General features: G+C 44.8%; 1 protein-coding gene across 4 annotated transcripts in view; it reads left to right on the top strand.

The window, feature by feature from the left end:
• Window positions 1-20780, top strand: part of LOC141121838 (uncharacterized) — a 165621-nt gene that overhangs the window by 135468 nt on the left and 9373 nt on the right. The window contains exons 2-6 of one of the 4 annotated variants that reach the window (XM_073611568.1): window positions 1146-1274; window positions 1769-1903; window positions 1990-2205; window positions 13800-13991; window positions 14078-14198. The exons of 1 other annotated variant lie outside the window; for it this stretch is intronic. In XM_073611568.1, the coding sequence (XP_073467669.1) occupies window positions 1146-1274; window positions 1769-1903; window positions 1990-2205; window positions 13800-13991; window positions 14078-14198 (793 nt within the window). The remainder of the gene's footprint in view (window positions 1-1145; window positions 1275-1768; window positions 1904-1989; window positions 2206-13799; window positions 13992-14077; window positions 14199-20780) is intronic. 2 more of the 4 variants (XM_073611567.1, XM_073611570.1) reach the window with 2 other exon arrangements.

The following is a 20780-nucleotide window of genomic DNA, read 5'->3' as shown; positions in this document are numbered from 1 at the left end:
CTCAACCACAGCCCAGAGTTGGGGGGACCCTACATAATTTTTTTTTCACCTTAAAATCCATACCAAACCCAAAGGGCCTAGCATGGATTGGGGGGACTCCTGTGCCGATTTTTGTATTGAAGGCAATAGTATTGTATTGCTGGAAATTTAAACGCAATTTTTTTTTCTTTTGAAATGTCAGTTTTGCTGCAGGAGGTTCTATACATGCTACTAATGCGCCACTTTACAGGCAGACTAAGGGGACCCAACACCCCCCCCCCCCCCGGCACTATATTTAAAGGAATTTTTCATTATTTTTGTTTCACTTTAACCACTTCAGCTCTGGAACGTTCATCCCCCTTCATGACCAGGCCATTTTTTGCGATACGGCACTGCACTACTTTAATGGACATTTGTGTGCTCGTGTGATGCTGTACCCAAATACAATTAATGTACTTTTACCCCACAAATAGAGCTTTCTTTTGGTGGTTTTGATCACCTCTGGGGTTTTTATTTTTTGCGCTGTAAACAAAAAAAAGCGACCATTAAAAAAAAACAAACTATATTTTTTACTTTTTGCTATAAAACATCAAATAAACAAGTGTATAAAATCTAATTTCTTCATCAGTTTAGGCCAATATGTATTCTGCTACTTGTTTTTGGTAAAAAGAAAATCCCAATAAGAGTATATTGATTGGTTTGCGCAAAAGTTATAGCGTCTACAAACTTCTGCTGCGAACTGAACAGGGGGGTGTTCGGCCCAACTCTATCTGGCAATTATCCTGATTAGCCGGCAACTTCGGCCAAATGTCATTAAGTTCCCCTTCCTGGACATCATGATGACCCTACATTGACCTCACAGCACTGCCTCAGAGCAAACAAGTCAAAGGAAGGATCGTATTTATCATTCCTTATCTGCAGATCTAAAACTAATCAAAGCCAGTTCAGAAACCAAACAAACCCAACAGAGGAAAGGGGATTTCTGATCCAGGAAGCCAAGAGGGTCCTGGGATGTATAAAGCACTAAACAGTCCAAACTAAATGTGTTATCATGGGGGCAGTAGTTCTTCAATGTACAGCAGCCCTCCTATTACCCCCCTCACGTCCACATCCTATTATTGTGTGACCAATACCATCCAAATAATTATTACTTTCATTTCCCAAAGTTATCCGTCTACAAGGAGATCTATATAGATCAAATGACAGCACCAATGAGGATGGAGGAGGACCGGAGTCACATAACTGAGAAGATACTAAACCTCACCCTGGAGATCATCTATCTGCTGACCGGAGAGGTGAGGAGGATTCTGGGAGGTCACATGACATCCCTCTTATCTTTATTAATAAAACACAGACCTGACCGGAGAGGTGAGGAGGATTCTGGGAGGTCATATGACATCACACCTTATCTGTATTAATAAAACACAGACCTGACCGGAGAGGTGAGGAGGATTCTGGGAGGTCATATGACATCACACCTTATCTGTATTAATAAAACACAGACCTGACTGGAGAGGTGAGGAGGATTCTGGGAGGTCACATGACATCACTCTTATCTCTATTAATAAAACACAGACCTGACCGGAGAGGTGAGGAGGATTCTGGGAGGTCACATGACATCACTCTTATCTCTATTATTAAAACACAGACCTGACCGGAGAGGTGAGGAGGATTCTGGGAGGTCACATGACATCACTCTTATCTCTAATAATAAAACACAGACCTGACCGGAGAGGTGAGGAGGATTCTAGGACTCTAACATGATATTCATATTGGTTCCTCAATACAGAGATTTCCTCTTGTGAAGTCAGGTGATCATATGACCATCACAGTGCCTCCATGTGACTCCCTAAAACCTGAGAGACACAACATGCAGAAGATTCTAGAAGTCACCAAGAAGATGATGGAGCTGCTGACAGGAGAGGTGAGCGGTGCTGGGAATTCTGGGACATTATCCAGTAACAGACAAGGGATGTGTCTGGATGGTGACTGTATCATTGTGTGTGTCAGGTTCCTATAAGGTGTCAGGATGTCACTGTCTATTTCTCCATGGAGGAGTGGGAGTATTTAGAAGGACACAAGGATCTCTACAAGGACGTCATGATGGACAATCAGCAGAATTTGAGTTTTGTGAAGAATGTAAGGAAGGAATTTCCCTGGAATGAGATGATATTGAACCTCACCCTGGAGATCCTCAGCCTGCTGACTGGAGAGGTGACTGGAGAGGTGAGTCTAATGAAGGGTTTAAATCTGACAATGGGATGTATTTAGTCACTTTAAGCCTTCTGATGTTCTTCTAATCCAATAATTCTCGACTTTTTTGCCTTCGAGGAACCCTTGGCAAAACATTTGAGATCTTGGGGAACCCCTAAAATAATTTTCAGATCAACACCTCACGGAACATCGGTGTGATCAGCAAACTGTTGATATAACAATTATTATTTTTAGAAATAGCATTAAATAATAGAATAAATATTAAAACTTACTTCTTTAAAGTGGTTGTTAACCCAATTGCCGTATATTGATCTGACACACATTACATGCTTTTACAAGCATTGCAGCGTATGTACTTTTTTAAAAAATGTCAAATACCTTGTAATCTGGTGTTATAAACTTGGTAATGTATCCCCTCTTCCTTGCTGTCCAGCGCCGAGAGAGCCGAGTAGGAGGGACCCAGATCTGTGATTTTTCACCCTGTGGCATTGCAGCGCCCATTGGCGCCGCTCCGGTCACATGAGTGTGAATATTGGGATGAGGGGGAAAGGCGGGGCTGGGAGTGAAAGAGATCATTTTATGACTCATGACTACAGTGTTGACAGGAAGAGGGAGGGGGGAGCTGAAAACAGGCAGAGAAGAGATAGGAGACCTGCGTATGACGCAGACACGCATACAGACCATGGTATCTTGGCTCAGCAGCCATGATAATTGTGGTCTGTTCTCGGGGGGAAGACTGGAGCTGGCAAGATCAAACATGTATTGTAGAGATACAGAGAAGTAATGCAAAAAGCAAAAGCACCAAGCTACAGCTTGCACATTAAAGGGACAGGAGCAGCATATTTTTTGGGGTTATCAAACACTTTAATGGCTTTTTTCTGCACAAATGCTAAATTCTGGGTTCAATTTGTGATATGCACACACAAATTCCATCTTCAACTAAATTTAGGGATGTCTGCAGGTCAGGGCACAGGGGTGTCACCAGGACAGGGCATAGGGGAGTCACCAAGGCAGAGCACAGGAGATTCACCATAACAAGTCACAGAGGAGTCACTTTACAAGGGCAGGGGTGTCACCAGGGCAGGGCACAGGAATGTCCTCAGGACAGAGCACAGGGGAATCCCCAGGTAAAGGCACAATGGTGTCACCAGGGCACAGGGAGGTCACCAGGGCAGGGCACACAGGAGTCATCAGGTCAGGGCACAGGGGGGGGTCACCAGGTCAGGGCACGGGGGGTCACCAGGTCAGGGCACAGGGGGGGTCACCAGGTCAGGGCACGGGGGGGTCACAGGTCAGGGCACGGGGGGTCACCAGGTCAGGGCACAAGGGGGTCACAAGGTCAGGTCACAGGGGTGGACACTAGGCCAGGACACAGGGGATCTGTAGTAGTGTTTATTTTCCTCCACATGCAGAGCTGCACAGGGAAGCTGCTGGAACATGTTTGTCATGGTGTGCTGATCCCAGTCAGCTCTCATCCATCCCAGGTGATGTCACACACAAGTACCTGGGATGGACAGAAGTGGGGGGCCGGTGGGGATCAGTGGAGTACAGTTAGGATTAGTGGGGAGTACAGGTATGCTGTACACATGTCATCTATTGTGCTCACTTCACTACAGCATTCCACACCTGCTGGAATCAATAGGCACTGATGAGAAAGGGTGATCAGATGCTTCTCACATGCTGCACGCCCCCCTCTAGTCCTGCTCCGCCCTCTTCAGTGATGTCATAAAAGCTGGAATTACAGGGGAGGCATTGGGCTTCAATGCCCCTTGTCAGTACTCACTGTCAGTGTGCATTGGACAGATATACAGTACATCCTCCACAATGGCAGAACCTCTGGTTGAGATACGCTGTTCTAATCAATAACGACATCCAAACAAGCAGGGCCGTTGTTAGATATCACGGGGCCCTGTACAGCCTACCTGACAGGGCCCCCCTGAAAATATCAAATTTATAGTTTCGCTAAGCTGCAGTGAGGGACAGAATGTGGTATTTTTTTTGTATAGCCCTTTAATCACAATGGGCTGTCTAACATGTGGGAATTCATGATTTTTTAAAAGTGTGTTGTATCTAACTACATGTGGCAACTGCATACATCTGCAGAGGGCAGTGCGCTTCCTTACGGTACAGAAAAATGGCCGCTTTTACATGCATTCCTGCACCACAAGTGGTGTGAACAAGCCCTAAAGGCTATTTTAGGTAGGGGAAGGAGACAGATCTGGAATTGTGAATGCAATTGGACTAGCGGTGAAATTAAATTAGGAATCTCTCTAGAAAAAAAAAATACTAAAGGAGAGTTGGGATCGTACACGGCAAGTGCAGGCAGGGGCCAGCAGAGAGGCGGGTGGAGATGAGGGGCAGGCACCAAAGAAGAGTAGATGGGTGACAGTCAGGAGGGGTAGAGGGGGAAGTGCCAGGGAGGCCGATCCAGGGCTGGAGCATCCCAATAAGTACGCTCCATTAAGTGACATTGGTGAAGCCAGTCAGGGACCAGCACTGCTGGAGCTGAGGGACTCTCCTAGCTGCCGGGGGAAGAACTCCTCTAGTGATGGTGGGAGTAAAACCAAGGGAAAGGAAAGACAGATTCTTGTGGTAGGGGACTAAATTCTTAGAAGGACAGAGAGGGCAATCTGTCACAAAGACCTGAAGCACTGAACAGTATGTTGTCTACCGGGCGCTCGGGTTCGGCACATCACGGATCTTGTGGACAGATTACTGGGAGGGGCTGGGGAAGACCCGGCTGTCATGGTGCAAGTTGGCACCAATGACAATGTCAGAGGAAGATGGAGTGTCCTAAAAAACGATTTTAGGGACTTAGGAACTAAATTGAAGAAAAGGACCTCCAAGGTAGTATTCTCAGAAATACTACTGGTACCTCGAGCCACACCAGAAAGGCAGAGGGAGATTAGGGAAGTAAACAAGTGGCTGAGGAGCTCATGTAGAAAGGAGTGGTTCGGGTTCCTTGAGAACTGGGCTGACTTCTCAGTCAGTTACCAGCTCTTTAGCAGGGACGGACTACACCTAAATGGGGAAGGTGCAGATCTGTCGGGAGTGAAGATGGCCGACAAGTTAGAGGGGCTTTTAAACTAGGCGACGGGGGGTGGGTCCAGAGGTAGAGATAGTCAGTGCGGAATAAATTACAGAGAATAGTATTGGGAGCATTAGAGTTAGGTTGACTAAAGCATCTAAACCCGAGGTAAGTATAGTAACAAGTCCTATTTGCAACCTCAGAACACCCAATAAGGAGATAGTATGTGACCGGTCTAAACTATGTGGCATGTTCACCAATGCCAGGAGTCTGACGGACAAGATGGGTGAACTAGAGATACTGTTGTATGAGGAGGATTTAGATTTAGTAGGAATTTCAGAGACCTGGTTCAACAGCTCTCATGATTGGCTGGCAACCATTCAAGGTTATTCCCTATATCGCAGGGATAGAGAGGGTAAAAAAGGGGGAGGGGTATGCCTGTATATAAAAAATGATGTACAAGTGAATGTGAGAGACAACATCACTAAGGGTGCTAGGGAGGAGGTAGAATCCTTATGGGTAGAGCTACAAAGGGAGGAAACTAAGGGGAAAGTAATACTGGGAGTATGCTATAGGCACCCTAACCTGAGGGAGGAAGGGGAGACAGATCTCCTATCACAATTTGGATTAGCAGCAATGATGGGAAGTGTTATCATAATGGAGAAATGTAATTATCCAGACAGACTGGGCGTAAGAAACTACACATTCATCTAAAGCTCAACATTTCCTAAATGTCTTGCAGGACAATTTCATGGGTCACATAGTAAATGCACCAACTACAAACAAAGCGTTACTAAGACCCCTTTCACAATAAGGCGTTTTTCAGGCACTTTAGCTCTAAAAATAGTGCCTGTAAAGCACCTGAAAGAAGTCTCAGCTGCAAACCCAGTGTGAAAGCCCGAGTGCCTTCACACTGGGGTGCTGCGCTGGCAGGGCATCAGAAAAAGTCCTGCAAGCAGCTTCTTTGCAGCGCATTAGGAGCGGTGAACTCACCGCTCCCAAAGCGCCCCTGCCCATTGAAAACAATGGGGCAGCGCTGCTATACCGCTGGCAAAACGCCGCTGCAGCAGCGCTTTGTGGGCGGATTTAACCCCTTTTCGCCCGCTAGCGGGGGTTAAAACCGTCCCGCTAGCGGCCGAATAGCGCCGCTAAAACGACGGTAAAACGGCGCTAAAAATAGCGCTGCTTTACCCCTGACGCCTGGGGCAGCACAGTGTGGAACCTGATTACAATACAGACCTGATCACGGATGTGGAAATACGGGGCAATTTACGAAACAGCGATCACAGGTCAATTAGTGTCAGTATAAATCACACAAATAGGAAACATAAGGGGAATACAAAGGCACTGAATTTCCCTAAACTATGATGCTTGCTAGAAGATACTAAATGGGATAAAATCTTAGGAACAAAGAACACAGGGGAAAATGGGTATGCTTTAATAGCATATTAAATAAGAGTATTAGCCAGTGCACCCCGAAGGGAAATTAATTTAAAAGAACTAATAAAAGTCCTGGGTGACTTAACTAATGTAAAAATGCATATAAAAGCAAAGAGGAAGGCCTTCAAAAAATACAAGGCTGAGGGATCAGCATTCCAACTTTACAAAGAATGCAATAAGAAATGTAAGGGTGCAATCAGGGCGGCTAAAATAGAACACAAAAGACACATAGCGGAGGAGAGCAAAAAAATCACAACAAATTCTTTAAGTACATTAATAGTAAGAAAGGGAGGTCAGATCATATTGGTCACATAAAGAATGATGAATGGGAATCTGGTTACTAAGGATGGCAAAGGTATTGAATTTATTCTTCTCATCAGTCTTCACAAGGGAATCGAGGGGCTTCGGTAGCCAAAACTGCAATGTTTATCCTCATGACACCTCACAGGAAGCACCCTCATGGCTAACAGAGGATAGAATTAGAAGTAGACTTGAAAAACTTAACATTAACAAGTCACTGTGACCAGATGGCTTGCACCCGAGGGTCCTTAAGGAACTCAGTCAAGTAATTGCCAGACCATTGTTCCTAATTTTTACGAACAGTCTACTGACCGGAATGGTACCAGCTGTTTAGAGAAAAGCCAATTTAGCACCAATATTTAAAAAAGAAGGTCCAAAATACATCCCTGGGAATTACAGACCAGCCTAACATCAATCGTATGCAAGCTCCTGGAGGGGAAGATAAGGGACTATACACAAGATTTTTAGCAATGACAACGGTATCATTAGCAGTAATCAGCATGGATTCATGAAGAATCGTTCTTGCCAAACAAATCTATTAACCTTCTATGAGGAGGCGAGCTGACATCTAGATAAAGGAAGGCTGTAGACGTGGTGTATCTGGATTTTGCTAAATGATTTGATGCAGTTCCCCATAAACGTTTACTGTACAAAGTAAGGTCTAATGGCATGGACCATAGGGTGAGTACATGGATTGATAACTGGCTGCAGGGGCGATTTCAGAGGGTAGTGATAAATGGGGAATACTCAGAATGGTTCGGGGTGGGTAGTGGGGTCCCCCCAGGGTTCTGTCCTGGGACCAATCCTATTTAATTCATTCATAAATGACCTGGAGGATGAGATAAACAGCTCAATCTCAGTATTTGCAGACGATACTAAGCTAAGCAGGGCAATAACTTCTCCACAGGATGTGGAAACCTTGCAAGAAGACCTGAACAAATTAATGGGGTGGGCAACTACATGGCAAATGAGTTCAATGTAGAAAAATGTAAAATAATACATTTGGGTGGCAAAAATATGAATGCAATCTACTCACTAGGGGGAGACCCTCTGGGGGAATCTAGGATGGAAAAGGACCTGGGGGTCCTAGTAGATGACAGGCTCAGCAATGGTATGCAATGCCAAGCTGTTGCAAGCAAAGCAAACAGAATATTGGAATGCATTAAAAAGGGGATTAACTCCAGAGATAAAACAATAATTTTCCCACTCTACAAGACTCTGGTCCGGCCTCACCTGGAATATGTCGTCCAGTTCTGAGCACCAGTCCTCAGGAAGGATGTACTGGAAATGGAGAGAGTACAAAGAAGGGCAAAAAAGCTAATAAAAGGACTGGAGGACCTTAGTTATGAGAAAAGGTTGCGAGCACTGAACTTGTTCTCTCTGGAGAAGAGACACTTGAGAGGGGATATGATTTCAATGCACAAATACCGTACTGGTGACCTCAATTTAATAAAACATGTGGCCATTCACTAAAATTATAAGAAATGCGGTTTAATCTTAAACTGTGTAGAGGGTTCTTTACTGTAAGAGCGGTAAGGATGTGGAATTCTCTTCCACTGGCAGTGGTTTCAGCGGGGAGCATTGATAATTTCAAAAAACTATCAGATCAGCACCTGAACGACCACAACATACAGGGATATACAATGTAATACTGACATAAAATCATACACATTTGATGGACTTGTGTCTTTTTTCAACCTCGCCTACTATGTAACTCTGTAATAAAAAGTCAGCAGTAACAAATTCTGTAGCTGTTGGCTTTTAATAAAAGGAGACTTGTCCAGGGGTCCAGCACCTTCCTCTTCAGGGCTAGTTCTTTACTAGTCTTTGGGTTCTCGGTGTTGGCATCCTAACTGTGGGCAGCTGGCTGTGATGCTTTCTGCTTTACAGTCACCTGCCCACTGTGCATGTGCAAGCCACGCTGCTCTATCCAACTGGCCCTGCAGTCTTCTTGGACCTGTGATGTGTCCCAGAAGCTGCAGGCAGGGAGGAAAAAGGAGAACTTTTGCTTAGATCACCTAGGCAATCTGAGTGGAAGTGGGAGCAGTTACCTATCAAAACCAAGTACCTGTACCCCCCCCAAAGAAAATTTCATGCCAAATGTGGCAGTGAAAAGGGAGGACTTAAAGTGGAACTTCCCCTTTTAGGTGAAGTTCTCCTTTAACTAGATCAGTCAGTAAACCGTTAAATAGAAAAAGTTGATCAGTGATATATAGATTTGGTGATGAGAGTGTAGGGAGGGGAGAGAAGAGTTGTATAGAATAGAAGACGTGAACTGAAGAGAACCAGACTGGGGTAGAGGAATGGGAAGCCCAGCTACATATAGTGGGAGAGTGTCAGAGAGCTTACCTGATTGGGCGTCGTTGCGCGCCGGGGCGCGTTGGTGCGCGCTTTCCTGCGGGTGCTCGGGCGCCTGCTTCTGTGGGCACTGGTGTTGGCATGCCGGCTGGCCGTGGTGAACGCGGTGGTGCACGGGCACGTATGCCTATGGGCGCTGCTATGCGTTCGCCTGGTGGCGCTGGTGTGCATGCCGCTGTCCGGGGGCGCGCTCGGGCGCGTGCGGGTGCGCGGGTGCCTGTGCGTAACGGTGCGTGCACGAACGCGGCGTTTGGCGCCAATCAGCCTATTTAGGCTTGCTTCTCCCTCTGATCAGTGCTGCCTGATCAACAGCTCCGTGCCTAGTTCCTGTTTCCTGTTCCTAGTTCCTGTGATTCCTGTGTTCCTGATCTGTTGACGACCCAGCTTGCCTTTTGGACTCTCCTGACCTCCGCCTGCATTTGACCCCGGCCTGTTTGACTTCGCTTCTGCCCGCTCCTTCTGTACCTCTGCTGCCCGCCTGTTGCCAAAACCCAGCTTGTGCACTAACCTGTCTCCAGCTCCTGTTCAGCATCTGTTGTCTGTGCCGCTGACTATCATCTGCTGTTTGAAGACTGCTAACCTCCGGAACACGGACTCCTGCACAGGCTCTCATACCACTCCGCACTCGTGGGCCTCCTGTCTGCTCTACCAGGGGCCGCGAGTCGGATACGTAAGGGAGCCTACCCTCTGCCCAAGTGGACTCACCGGTCTGGTAAGTGAGAGACTTGACAGAGAGGAGTGGGAAAACCAGCTACATATAGTGGGAGAGGAGTGGGAAGCCCAGCTACATAGTTACATAGTTACATAGTAGGTGAGGTTGAAAAAAGACACACGTCCATCAAGTCCAACCTATGTGTGTGATTATGTGTCAGTATTACCTTACATATCCCTGTATGTTGCGGTCATTCAGGTGATTATCTAATAGTTTCTTGAAGCTATCAATGCTCCCCGCTGAGACCACCGCCTGTGGAAGGGAATTCCACATCCTTACCGCTCTTACAGTAAAGAACCCTCTACGTAGTTTAAGGTTAAACCTCTTTTCTTCTAATTGTAATGAGTGGCCCCGAGTCTTATTAAACTCTCTTCTGCGAAAAAGTTTTATCCCTATTGTGGGGTCACCAGTACAGTATTTGTAAATTGAAATCATATCCCCTCTCAAGCGTCTCTTCACCAGAGAGAATAAGTTCAACGCTCGCAACCTTTCCTCATAACTAAGATCCTCCAGACCCTTTATTAGCTTTGTTGCCCTTCTTTGTACTCGCTCCATTTCCAGTACATCCTTCCTGAGGACTGGTGCCCAGAACTGGACAGCATACTCCAGGTGCGGCCGGACCAGAGTCTTGTAGAGCGGGAGAATTATCGTTTTATCTCTGGAGTTGATCCCCCTTTTAATACATGCCAATATTCTGTTTGCCTTATTAGCAGCAGCTTGGCATTGCATGCCATTGCTGAGCCTATCATCTACTAGGACCCCCAGGTCCTTTTCCATCCTAGATTCCCCCAGAGGTTCTCCCCCCAGTGTATAGATTGCATTCATATTTTTGCCACCCAAATGCATTATTTTACATTTTTCTACATTGAACCTTGTTTGCCATGTAGTCGCCCACCCCATTAATTTGTTCAGGTCTTTTTGCAAGGTTTCCACATCCTGCGGAGAAGTTATTGCCCTGCTTAGCTTAGTATCGTCTGCAAATACAGAGATTGAACTGTTTATCCCATCCTCCAGATTGTTTATAAACAAATTAAATAGGATTGGTCCCAGCACAGAACCCTGGGGAACCCCACTATCCACCCCTGACCATTCTGAGTACTCCCCATTTATCACCACCCTCTGAACACGCCCTTGTAGCCAGTTTTCAATCCAGGTACTCACCCTATGGTCCATGCCAACGGACCCTATTTTGTACAGTAAACGTTTATGGGGAACTGTGTCAAATGCTTTTGCAAAATCCAGATACACCACATCTACGGGCCTTCCTTTATCTAGATGGCAACTCACCTCCTCATAGAAGGTTAATAGATTGGTTTGGCAAGAACGATTCTTCATGAATCCATGCTGATTACTGCTAATGATATCGTTCTTATTACTAAAATCTTGTATATAGTCCCTTATCATCCCCTCCAAGATTTTACATACTATTGATGTTAGGCTAACTGGTCTGTAATTCCCAGGGATGTTTTTTGGGCCCTTTTTAAATATTGGTGCTACATTGGCTTTTCTCCAATCAGCTGGTACCATTCCAGTCAATAGACTGTCTGTAAAAATTAGGAACAACGGTCTGGCAATCACCTGACTGAGTTCCCTAAGTACCCTCGGATGCAAGCCATCTGGTCCCGGTGATTTATTAATGTTAAGTTTCTCAAGTCTAATTTTAATTCCGTCCTCTGTTAACCATGGAGGTGCTTCCTGTGTTGTGTCATGAGGATAAACACTGCAGTTTTGATTACTGAAGCCCCCCGATTCACTCGTGAAGACTGAGGAGAAGAATAAATTCAATACCTTTGCCATCTCCCATTTTTTGTAACCAGATGTCCTTTCTCGTTCTTTATGGGGCCAATATGGTCTGTCCTCCCTTTTTTACTGTTTACATACTTAAAGAATTTCTTGGGATTTTTTTTGCTCTCCTCCGCTATGTGTCTTTCATGTTCTATCTTAGCCGTCCTAATTGCACCCTTACATTTCTTATTGCATTCTTTATAAAGTCTGAATGCTGAGGATGATCCCTCAACCTTGTATTTTTTGAAGGCCTTCCCCTTTGCTTTTATATGCATTTTTACATTGGAGTTAAGCCATCCAGGATTTTTGTTCGCTCTTTTAAATTTATTACCCAATGGGATACATTGGCTAATGCCCTTATTTAATATGCTCTTAAAGAAAACCCATCTCTCCTCCGTATTCTTTGTTCCCAATATTTTATCCCAATTTATATCTTTTAGCAAGGTTTGTAGTTTAGGGAAGTTGGCTCTTTTGAAATTCAGTGTCTTTGTGTTCCCTTTATGTTTCCTATTTGTGTGATTTATACTGAAACTAATTGATCTGTGATCGCTGTTACCTAAATTGCCCCGTATTTCCACATCTGTGATCAGGTCTGTATTGTTGGTAATCAGTAGATCCAGTAATGTTTTATTTCTAGTTGGTGCGTCTACCATCTGACCCATAAAATTGTCCTGCAAGACATTAAGGAAGCTACATATAGTGGGAGAGGAGTGGGAAGCCCAGCTACATATAGTGAGAGAAGAGTGGGAAGCCCAGCTACATATAGTGGGAGAGGAGTGGGAAGCCCAGCTACATATAGTGGGAGAGGAGTGAGAAGCCCAGCTACATATAGTGGGAGAGGCGTGGGAAGCCCAGCTACATACGTATAGTGGGAGAGGAGTGGGAAGCCCAGCTACATACGTATAGTGGGAGAGGAGTGGGAAGCCCAGCTACATACGTATAGTGGGAGAGGAGTGGGAAGCCCAGCTACATATAGTGGGAGAAGAGTGGGAAGCCCAGCTACATATAGTGGGAGAGGAGTGGGAAGCCCAGCTACATATAGTGGGAGAAGAGTGGGAAGCCCAGCTACATATAGTGGGAGAGGAGTGGGAAGCCCAGCTACATATAGTACACTAAGCTGTGCCTGAAAAAGATAAAGGCAGAACAGAATACAGCTGGTCGGAAGAGTGACAAGGAGAACAGGGAATATATATAGGCTGGGCAGACAGAAGGCAGGATAGATGGGACAGAATGAGGAGCACATAAGTGAAGGACTGCAGGGAGACACAATCAGAGATATCAGGGGGAAGGGTCGGAGGTTGATTGCAGGGAAGGGGGGTGGGGGGCATATCTGAGAAGCAGAGTGAGTATGGCAAGAATCTGGAGGGAGGAAGTGAAGAAAAACAAAGTTACAATCAGAAGGGAACATGAACGAGTCAAACAGAGGGAGTGCAGCTTACATGCAGAGCACTGAGCCGATAGAATGACAGGAAGCAAATAGAATGTAGCTTAGCAGCTGCAGATGGACATTTTAGCTTTCCAGGCTCCCTTCTGGAACTGACAGGGCCCGGGCCCCATACAGCGGGGGGGGCAGTGGTACCCCCATATCAGCGGCCCTGCACACAAGTACTATGAATACATGAAGGGTATGTATGATATTTGGTTATAGCACAAGATGCTGGCAGTGTTGGTAGAAGAGAGGAATTTCAGCTTAAGTCCAATCAGTGAGACCCATGATTACCAGCATGTCACACCCACTGACCACTAAATCCATGGGTAACATTTCCTGGTAGGTCAGTGAGCCTTACTAGTGAAACATTAGTGACTCTATTATATGACTTTTAGAAGGATCTATACATCTGACCACATTGTAATCATATCATTGAATGGAGATGTCTGTCCTATGCTGAATCAGGCACAATGTGGCCAATCCCTGGAGAATAAATATAGAGCTGATCATAGAGATGAGATTATAGGAGTGATATTTATCTTTGTATAACACAGACCTGTGCAGTAATAATGAAGAAATCTACTGATAATGAGACAAGAAGAAGATCTCATTATAGGATCACAAGATCTTCGAGAATCCAGAATTCCATCACCATCCCCCCACCTCTATCTCTGATCCCTACAAGACACAACACACAGAAGATTCTAGAAGTCACCAAGAAGATGATGGAGCTGCTGACAGGAGAGGTAAGCGGTGCTGGGAATTCTGGGACATTATCCAGTAACAGACAAGGGATGTGTCTGGATGGTGACTGTATCATTGTGTGTGTCAGGTTCCTATAAGGTGTCAGGATGTCACTGTCTATTTCTCCATGGAGGAGTGGGAGTATTTAGGACACAAGGATCTCTACAAGGAAATCATGATGGACAATCAGCCGCCCCTCACATCACCGGGTAAGTGGATACTTTATAGTAAAGGAGAGAGCAGTACGGAGGGTCCACCTAGATCCCCCATCATCTAATAAACACATAGAAACAATGTATTCAGTGTCAGGAGGTGGGAGGCAGGGGTGTGGGACCTCTGCTACTTGTCTCATGTGAACATTTAAGCTTCCACTGATTGCTGAATACCAATATTATGAGTCCTGACCTTTACACTGTATAATATATATTGCACATTACATACTCCTGACCCCTGCACTATATACTCTTTGTTGTATATTACATACTCCTGACCCCTGCACTATATACTCTATGTTGTACATGATATACTCCTGACCCCTGCACTATATACTCTGTGTTGTACATTACATAATTCTGATACTATATAATCTGCTGTATCTTATACAATATGTTGTACATTACATTCCTGACTTCTGCTCTCTCCCCTCTACCCACTGCTATATATACACATAATATGTATTCTCTTTTGTTACACCCATTTCCTACCAGCTGGACATTTTATATCTGATGATTTGATTGGAGCACAGACTCATATGTTGATAATAATGTGGATTCTGGAACATTAAACCAAAAGTGATAATGAGGGAGGAGTCAATAACTCAATGATATGGATCTGCAGGATCAGTCCAGTCTTCATCTTGCCCCCCATCCTCACTCTCTGACCTCTGGTGGGGCTCAGCCCCGCTGTTATTCATGACTAAATCATGGACTAAATAAGGAAGTGCAGGACTTCTTGTGTTGGGAAGATGGTAATGAGTGATAGAGGGGGTGGGGACACTCGTCCTATAATCCCCTCATCACTGTCACTCCTAAGAAAAACAGTTCTCACTGTTTCCTCACTCTCTGGCTAAGGTCCATGAATAAAGAAATGAACTGGTAGGAGATCAGAGGACCCATTTACTAGTTACCTTGAGGGTGGAATTGTAAGATCCTCAGAGACAAATCTGCCTGATGTGGGCGGAGTCCTGGTTTAGGGGAACCAATCTGCTCATGTCTAGTAATAATCTTTTTATTTCTATTTTAGTAGATGGACGAGAGATGAGGAAAACCTCAGAGGATTGTCTCACGTTGTCTCCAGACTGTAAAGTAGAAGATGAGAACATCACACAGTATAGTCCAGGAGAAAACCCGGCTACCTCAAATGTCCATCCGGCACCACACAGTGTAGATGGACCATCGTATTCCTCTTATCCTGAGGAACCTCAGACTGTGAGGGATGATGCTGTCATTCCAACAGATAAGAGGTTTTCCTGTACTGAGTGCGGGAAGAGTTTCCGTTTTAATTCCCAACTTAATGTGCATAAAAGATCTCACACGGGGGAGAAGTTGTATTCCTGTCCTGAGTGCGGGAAGTGTTTTCTTTTTAAATCAAGACTTAATGACCATAAAATATCTCATACGGGAGAAAAACAGTATTCTTGTTCTGCATGTGGAAAATCTTATTCACGGACCTCGCATCTTCACACACATCAAAGAGTGCACACGGGGGAGAAGCCGTATTCCTGTTCTGAGTGCGGGAAATGTTTTTCACGGACCTCGCTTTTATACACACATCAGAGATCTCACACGGGGGAGAAGCCGTATTCCTGTTCTGAGTGCGGTAAATGTTTTTCAGTTCAATCCAATCTTGAAAAACATAAGAGGTTGCACACTGGGGAGAAGCCGTATTCCTGCCCTGAGTGTGGGAAATGTTTTTCAGTGAAGGACAATTTTTACAGACATCAGAGGTCTCACACGGGGGAGAAGCCATATTCCTGTCCTGTTTGCAGGAAATGTTTTTCAATGAAGCCCAATCTTTCCAGACATCAGAGATCTCACACGGGGGAGAAGCCATATTCCTGTCCTGAGTGTGGGAAAAGTTTTACACAGAAGTCCAGTCTTTACAAACATCAGAGATTGCACACGGGGGAGAAGCTACTTTCCTGTCCCGAGTGAGGGAATTGTTCCTCACCGAAGGCCTGTCTTCCGATACATCAGGGATCCCACACAACCCTTAGTGTATTTGTGCTTTGAGTGTGGGAAATATCTTTTATATGAATGTTGCTGAACATCACAGCTCTCATGTGGGGAAGAAGCACACCCTGATATACACCTCAGATATACTCCATGGCTAATCTTAATCATGTAAGAAACAGTTCATAAGGAGATCACCAAAGACATGGACTTTACCATTAAGATCATTGGCACAATCATTGGTCCCACATGTCAGGGTGCTGTGTATAATCCTAGACTCTGACCTTTCCTACAGCCCCCACATCCAATCGCTGGCTACATCTTGCCATCTTAACCTCCTCAACTTTTCCAGAATTTGCCCCTTCCTGACTAACAACACCACAAAACAACTTATTCACTCCTTGGTTATTTTCCGCCTCAACTACTGCAACTACCTCCTCACTGGCTGACCTTTACACAGGCTTTCCCCCTTCAGTCTATTATGAATGCTGCTGGTAGACTACTACACCTCACTAACCGATCCATGACTGCTGCTCCTCTCTGCCAATCCCTTCATTGGCTTCCCCTCCCCCATCGTATAAAATTCTAAATACTAACTGTGACAGACCTAGCCAGGACAGGGGCTTTTGGAGAGGACTTGGAGCAAGCCTCTTACCCACTGACTATGGGCCCTGGCATTTAAGGGAACACTACTCTTTGGAAGGTGTATGCCTGGGGGATCCATTGAGTGGTCTTGTTACTTTGGATTTATGTTCATTTCTCCCCAAGACACACAGACTCTAAGCCCGGGGTCCATGTTGAGGGCCTAGATGTCACATTTCCAGCAAGGACAGCTCCACACTATGGGACTCGTAGCAGATGTTGATGTCATCAGCAAGCCACCTGTCTGGGGTTGCTTGCTATAATGTGTTTATTGCAAGTAGGTCTAGCGTGTCTCCTAAGGGTCTTTCACCCATTGTTATTTGTGCTAATTAACTCATCTACCCTGTTTCCCCGAAAATAAGACCTAGCGTGATTGTCGGTGATGGCTGCAATATAAGCCCTACCCCCCAAATAAGCTCTAGTTAAAGTCCTTGTAGGCCTTATTTTCGGGGAAACAGGGTAGGGCTTATTCGGGGGGTAGGGCTTATATTGCAGCCATCATTGACAATCATGCTAGGTCTTATTTTCGGGGAAACAGGGTATCTATCTGTCTGCTAAGCAAACCATTGTGGATTGTGTTTATACTTGTAATAATGTGTATTGTGTCCAGTATACTGTATTCAGTAGAAGTCAGCAAGTCTGACCTGAAATGAAACCTCTCAGTCATCCAGGGGCCTAATTAACGTAATGTTTATAGTATATGTCTGTTGTTCTAATTATATTCCTGTGTACAGTTTGTATTGGTAGGGTAATATGATCAGGAGGGGGATGTTCTCCTATGGTGTATATATTCTGTGTTAATTTGTTCAAATAAATGTGTTCCAGCTTTGCAGCCAAATGAGTCCTGCCTAGTTCTTGGTTGCAATATGCGGCTATAATATCTAATATCTATCTTCAGACGGGAGGAAGCGGTATATGATGGAAACGCTCAAGCGGCGTAGGAAGTAATTCCGTTACACTAACCACAACATGCAAAGCCATCCACAGTATGACCCCCAGCTACATCACCAAACTCATCTGCAGTTATCACACAAATTGTCCTCTCTGCTCCTCCCAACGCCTCCTGCTCTCTAGCTCCCTTGTTACCTCCTCCAATACTCACCTCCAGGACTTAAAAGTGCTGCGAAAACTGTTGGTGCTATATAAATCCTGTGTAATAATAATTCACAGCATCACCGGCCACAGTGGTCAGGAATGATAGCAATGAACCTGGAAGTGACCTAATACATATTACTTTCGGGGTCATTCTAGCTAGAGGCATCAGCAAGCGGATATTCTCTGGACTCTCTGTCTCTTCTAAGTGACACCCGCCATGCCAGGCCCATAGGTGGGATAGTGGAGCCCAGCAAACATAGTGGGCGTATATGGAAACCATCCAGCGTCAGTTTGGAAAGCTCGCCCTGTAAGAATGTCTGAGAGCGCACTTGGTCTTCACCAGAATGTTCCAGAAGGGTACCTCTGGTCTCTGTGACAAATGATTCCACTATTGTAGGTAGGTTTGGGAAGGTTCATCAATTAGACTGTACTACAGTCCCAAGGTATATAAATGTGTATATCCACTGTGCAAATATGAATGTGTAAAACCAGTGTGCAAATATTGCTTATAATATAGTGCCTGTGCAATAATGTGCAGACGTGCTAAAATAAATATATAAAGAGAGTGCTAAGTAAACAATGTAACAATTTCCTTTTCAATGCAAATATCAATAAATGTATCAAGTACTAAGTGATTAATATGAATAAAATAAATAAATGTAAGTGTAAATAAATAAATCCAGTCCTAATGAATCGGAATCAAGTTGTCTGAACGAACAAACGTTGATCAAATGTTCCACCAATTAAGAGGATGAGGAAAAAAGTGCTAATAGTGCTTCAAATAAGCTCTTCAATAAACAGCCTCCAGTGTGGAATCTTTGTGTATACCACTTAGTGCTCTCTAAATTCTTACCTCAGTGAAGATGGTATATGGCTTATACAGGTTAGTATGGCTGCGGAACCTCCAGGGATCCAATGGTGGCGAATGATGCCTCTCCTGGTCCTGTATTCCCAATGGGACCTTCCAGTTTATCAGCGTGGATGTTCACACACAGCAGATTTATGTGAGGGATAAAGAAGAATCTCCCATAGAGCAGTATTGTATGAACTCACTGATTTATTCATTAAAAAACGCCAAATGGGCACTCACAGCAATAAAATTAAAAAGCAGCAGATCTGTAATTTTAACGGCGTTACAGGCGCCTCTTACATCACTTCTGGTTTTCACAGCTTCCGATCAATCCCTATGCATTGCGACACACTACGTGTCTTCATCAGGGGATTGGTGGCGCTGATCATTCTTCCATATACACTCATTTTAGTGCACCATATACACTATAGATCTAGCTGCAACTAATTTTTTTTTTAACATACTAGATACACTTTGATAGCACGAGGGATTATATTACACATTTCCCTAAACATCATAATTTGGTGTTTGGCAATTTCCAGCATTGGCCATGCCTGTAAAATACCTAATCTTCGTGTTTGCCAATACTCTGATACCAGACTTATAATATCATACATTTTCATAACCAGGAATGAGATGATGAAGGATCCATATTGTGTCCAATCATAAAGCAGATTTCTGGCCTCACTCACAGCTTTACTGTCACATCTAGGGGATCCACCAATGTGCTCCAGGCAGTACAGTACAGGGACAAAGTTATTTGCACTAATTCCCAGGTGACAGCTGGATGGGGACAGGTCATCAGTTGTTGGGACACTGAAAGTTGCTAAACCCCCGAACAACCAGCCTGAGCTGTTATATTTCAGACCAATAGTGTTACTGCAGTCAGAGGTTCACTGAGTCAAACCCCTATTGAATTCAGTTGTTTACTAAACCCCCAAACAAGCTAAATTCTGAATCTGGGTTCAGTCCAAACCTGGAGCTCATTTCTAGTGGTGAGTGTAGTGGCCTTTTTCATTGGTGACCAGTTGAAGAAGGATCCCATATCAGTGGTCATTGTAGTGGTCCCGCACACTGGTGACCAATGGGAGACATGCCCCCCTTATATCAGTGGTCAGTGTAGTGGTTTCTTACATTGGTGATCAATGGGAGAAGGATCCCCTTATCTCTGTGGTCAGTGGGAGAAGAATGTTCTTACATCATCATCAGTGGGAAGACTGTCTGCTTCCTTTACAGATCATTAATGTCAGTTGTTACTGAGACAGAAATTGTTAACTTCTCAAGGAACCCCTAGATAAATTTGTAGGAACCCTAAGTGCGAAAGGCTGGCATGTAGCGTGGCATGGAGGCAATCAGCCCTTGGCACTGCTGAGATTTTATGAAAGCACTGATTGCTTTGCTAGTGGCCTTCAGCTCATCCGCCTTGTTGGGTCTGGTGTCTCTCATCTTCCTCTTCACAATACCCCACAGATTCTCAATGGGGTTTAGGTCAGGCGAGTTTGCTGGCCAATCACGCACAGTGATACCATGATCATGTGACCAGGTATTGGTAGTTTTGGCAGTGTGGGCAGGTGCCAAGTCCTGCCGGAAAATGAAATCAGCATCTCCAATAAGATGGTCAGCAGAGGGAAGCATGAAGTGCTCTAGAATTTCCTGATAGAGGGCTGTGCTGACTTTGACTTTGGACTTGATAAAACACAGTGGACCAACACCAGCAGATGACATCTCCCCAAATTATCACGGACTGTGGAAAATTTAGCATTTCATTTGGAAATCATGGTCCCAGAGTCTGGAGTGGAGAGGCACAGAATCCAAGTTGCATGATGTTCAGTGTGAAGTTTCCACAGTCTGTGGACATTTCATTGCCGGCCTCTTTTTTTTTTAAACAACACACAGACCTTCCAAAGGCCTCCCAAATACATAGAAGAACCATGGGGGTTTGTGTGCTGTTTTGGTAAATTTTAAAACACTTTTTCTTTTGTAAATGTCAGCACAGCTGCAGCACTTTCTGTACATCACAGAGATGTCCCTTC

The sequence above is a fragment of the Aquarana catesbeiana genome, unplaced genomic scaffold (genome assembly GCF_042186555.1).
Source record: "Aquarana catesbeiana isolate 2022-GZ unplaced genomic scaffold, ASM4218655v1 unanchor233, whole genome shotgun sequence".
In the NCBI taxonomy this organism is placed as follows: Eukaryota; Metazoa; Chordata; class Amphibia; order Anura; family Ranidae; genus Aquarana; species Aquarana catesbeiana.
Note: the sequence above shows the minus strand (reverse complement) of the source record. Positions and strands in the feature narration are given on the sequence as shown.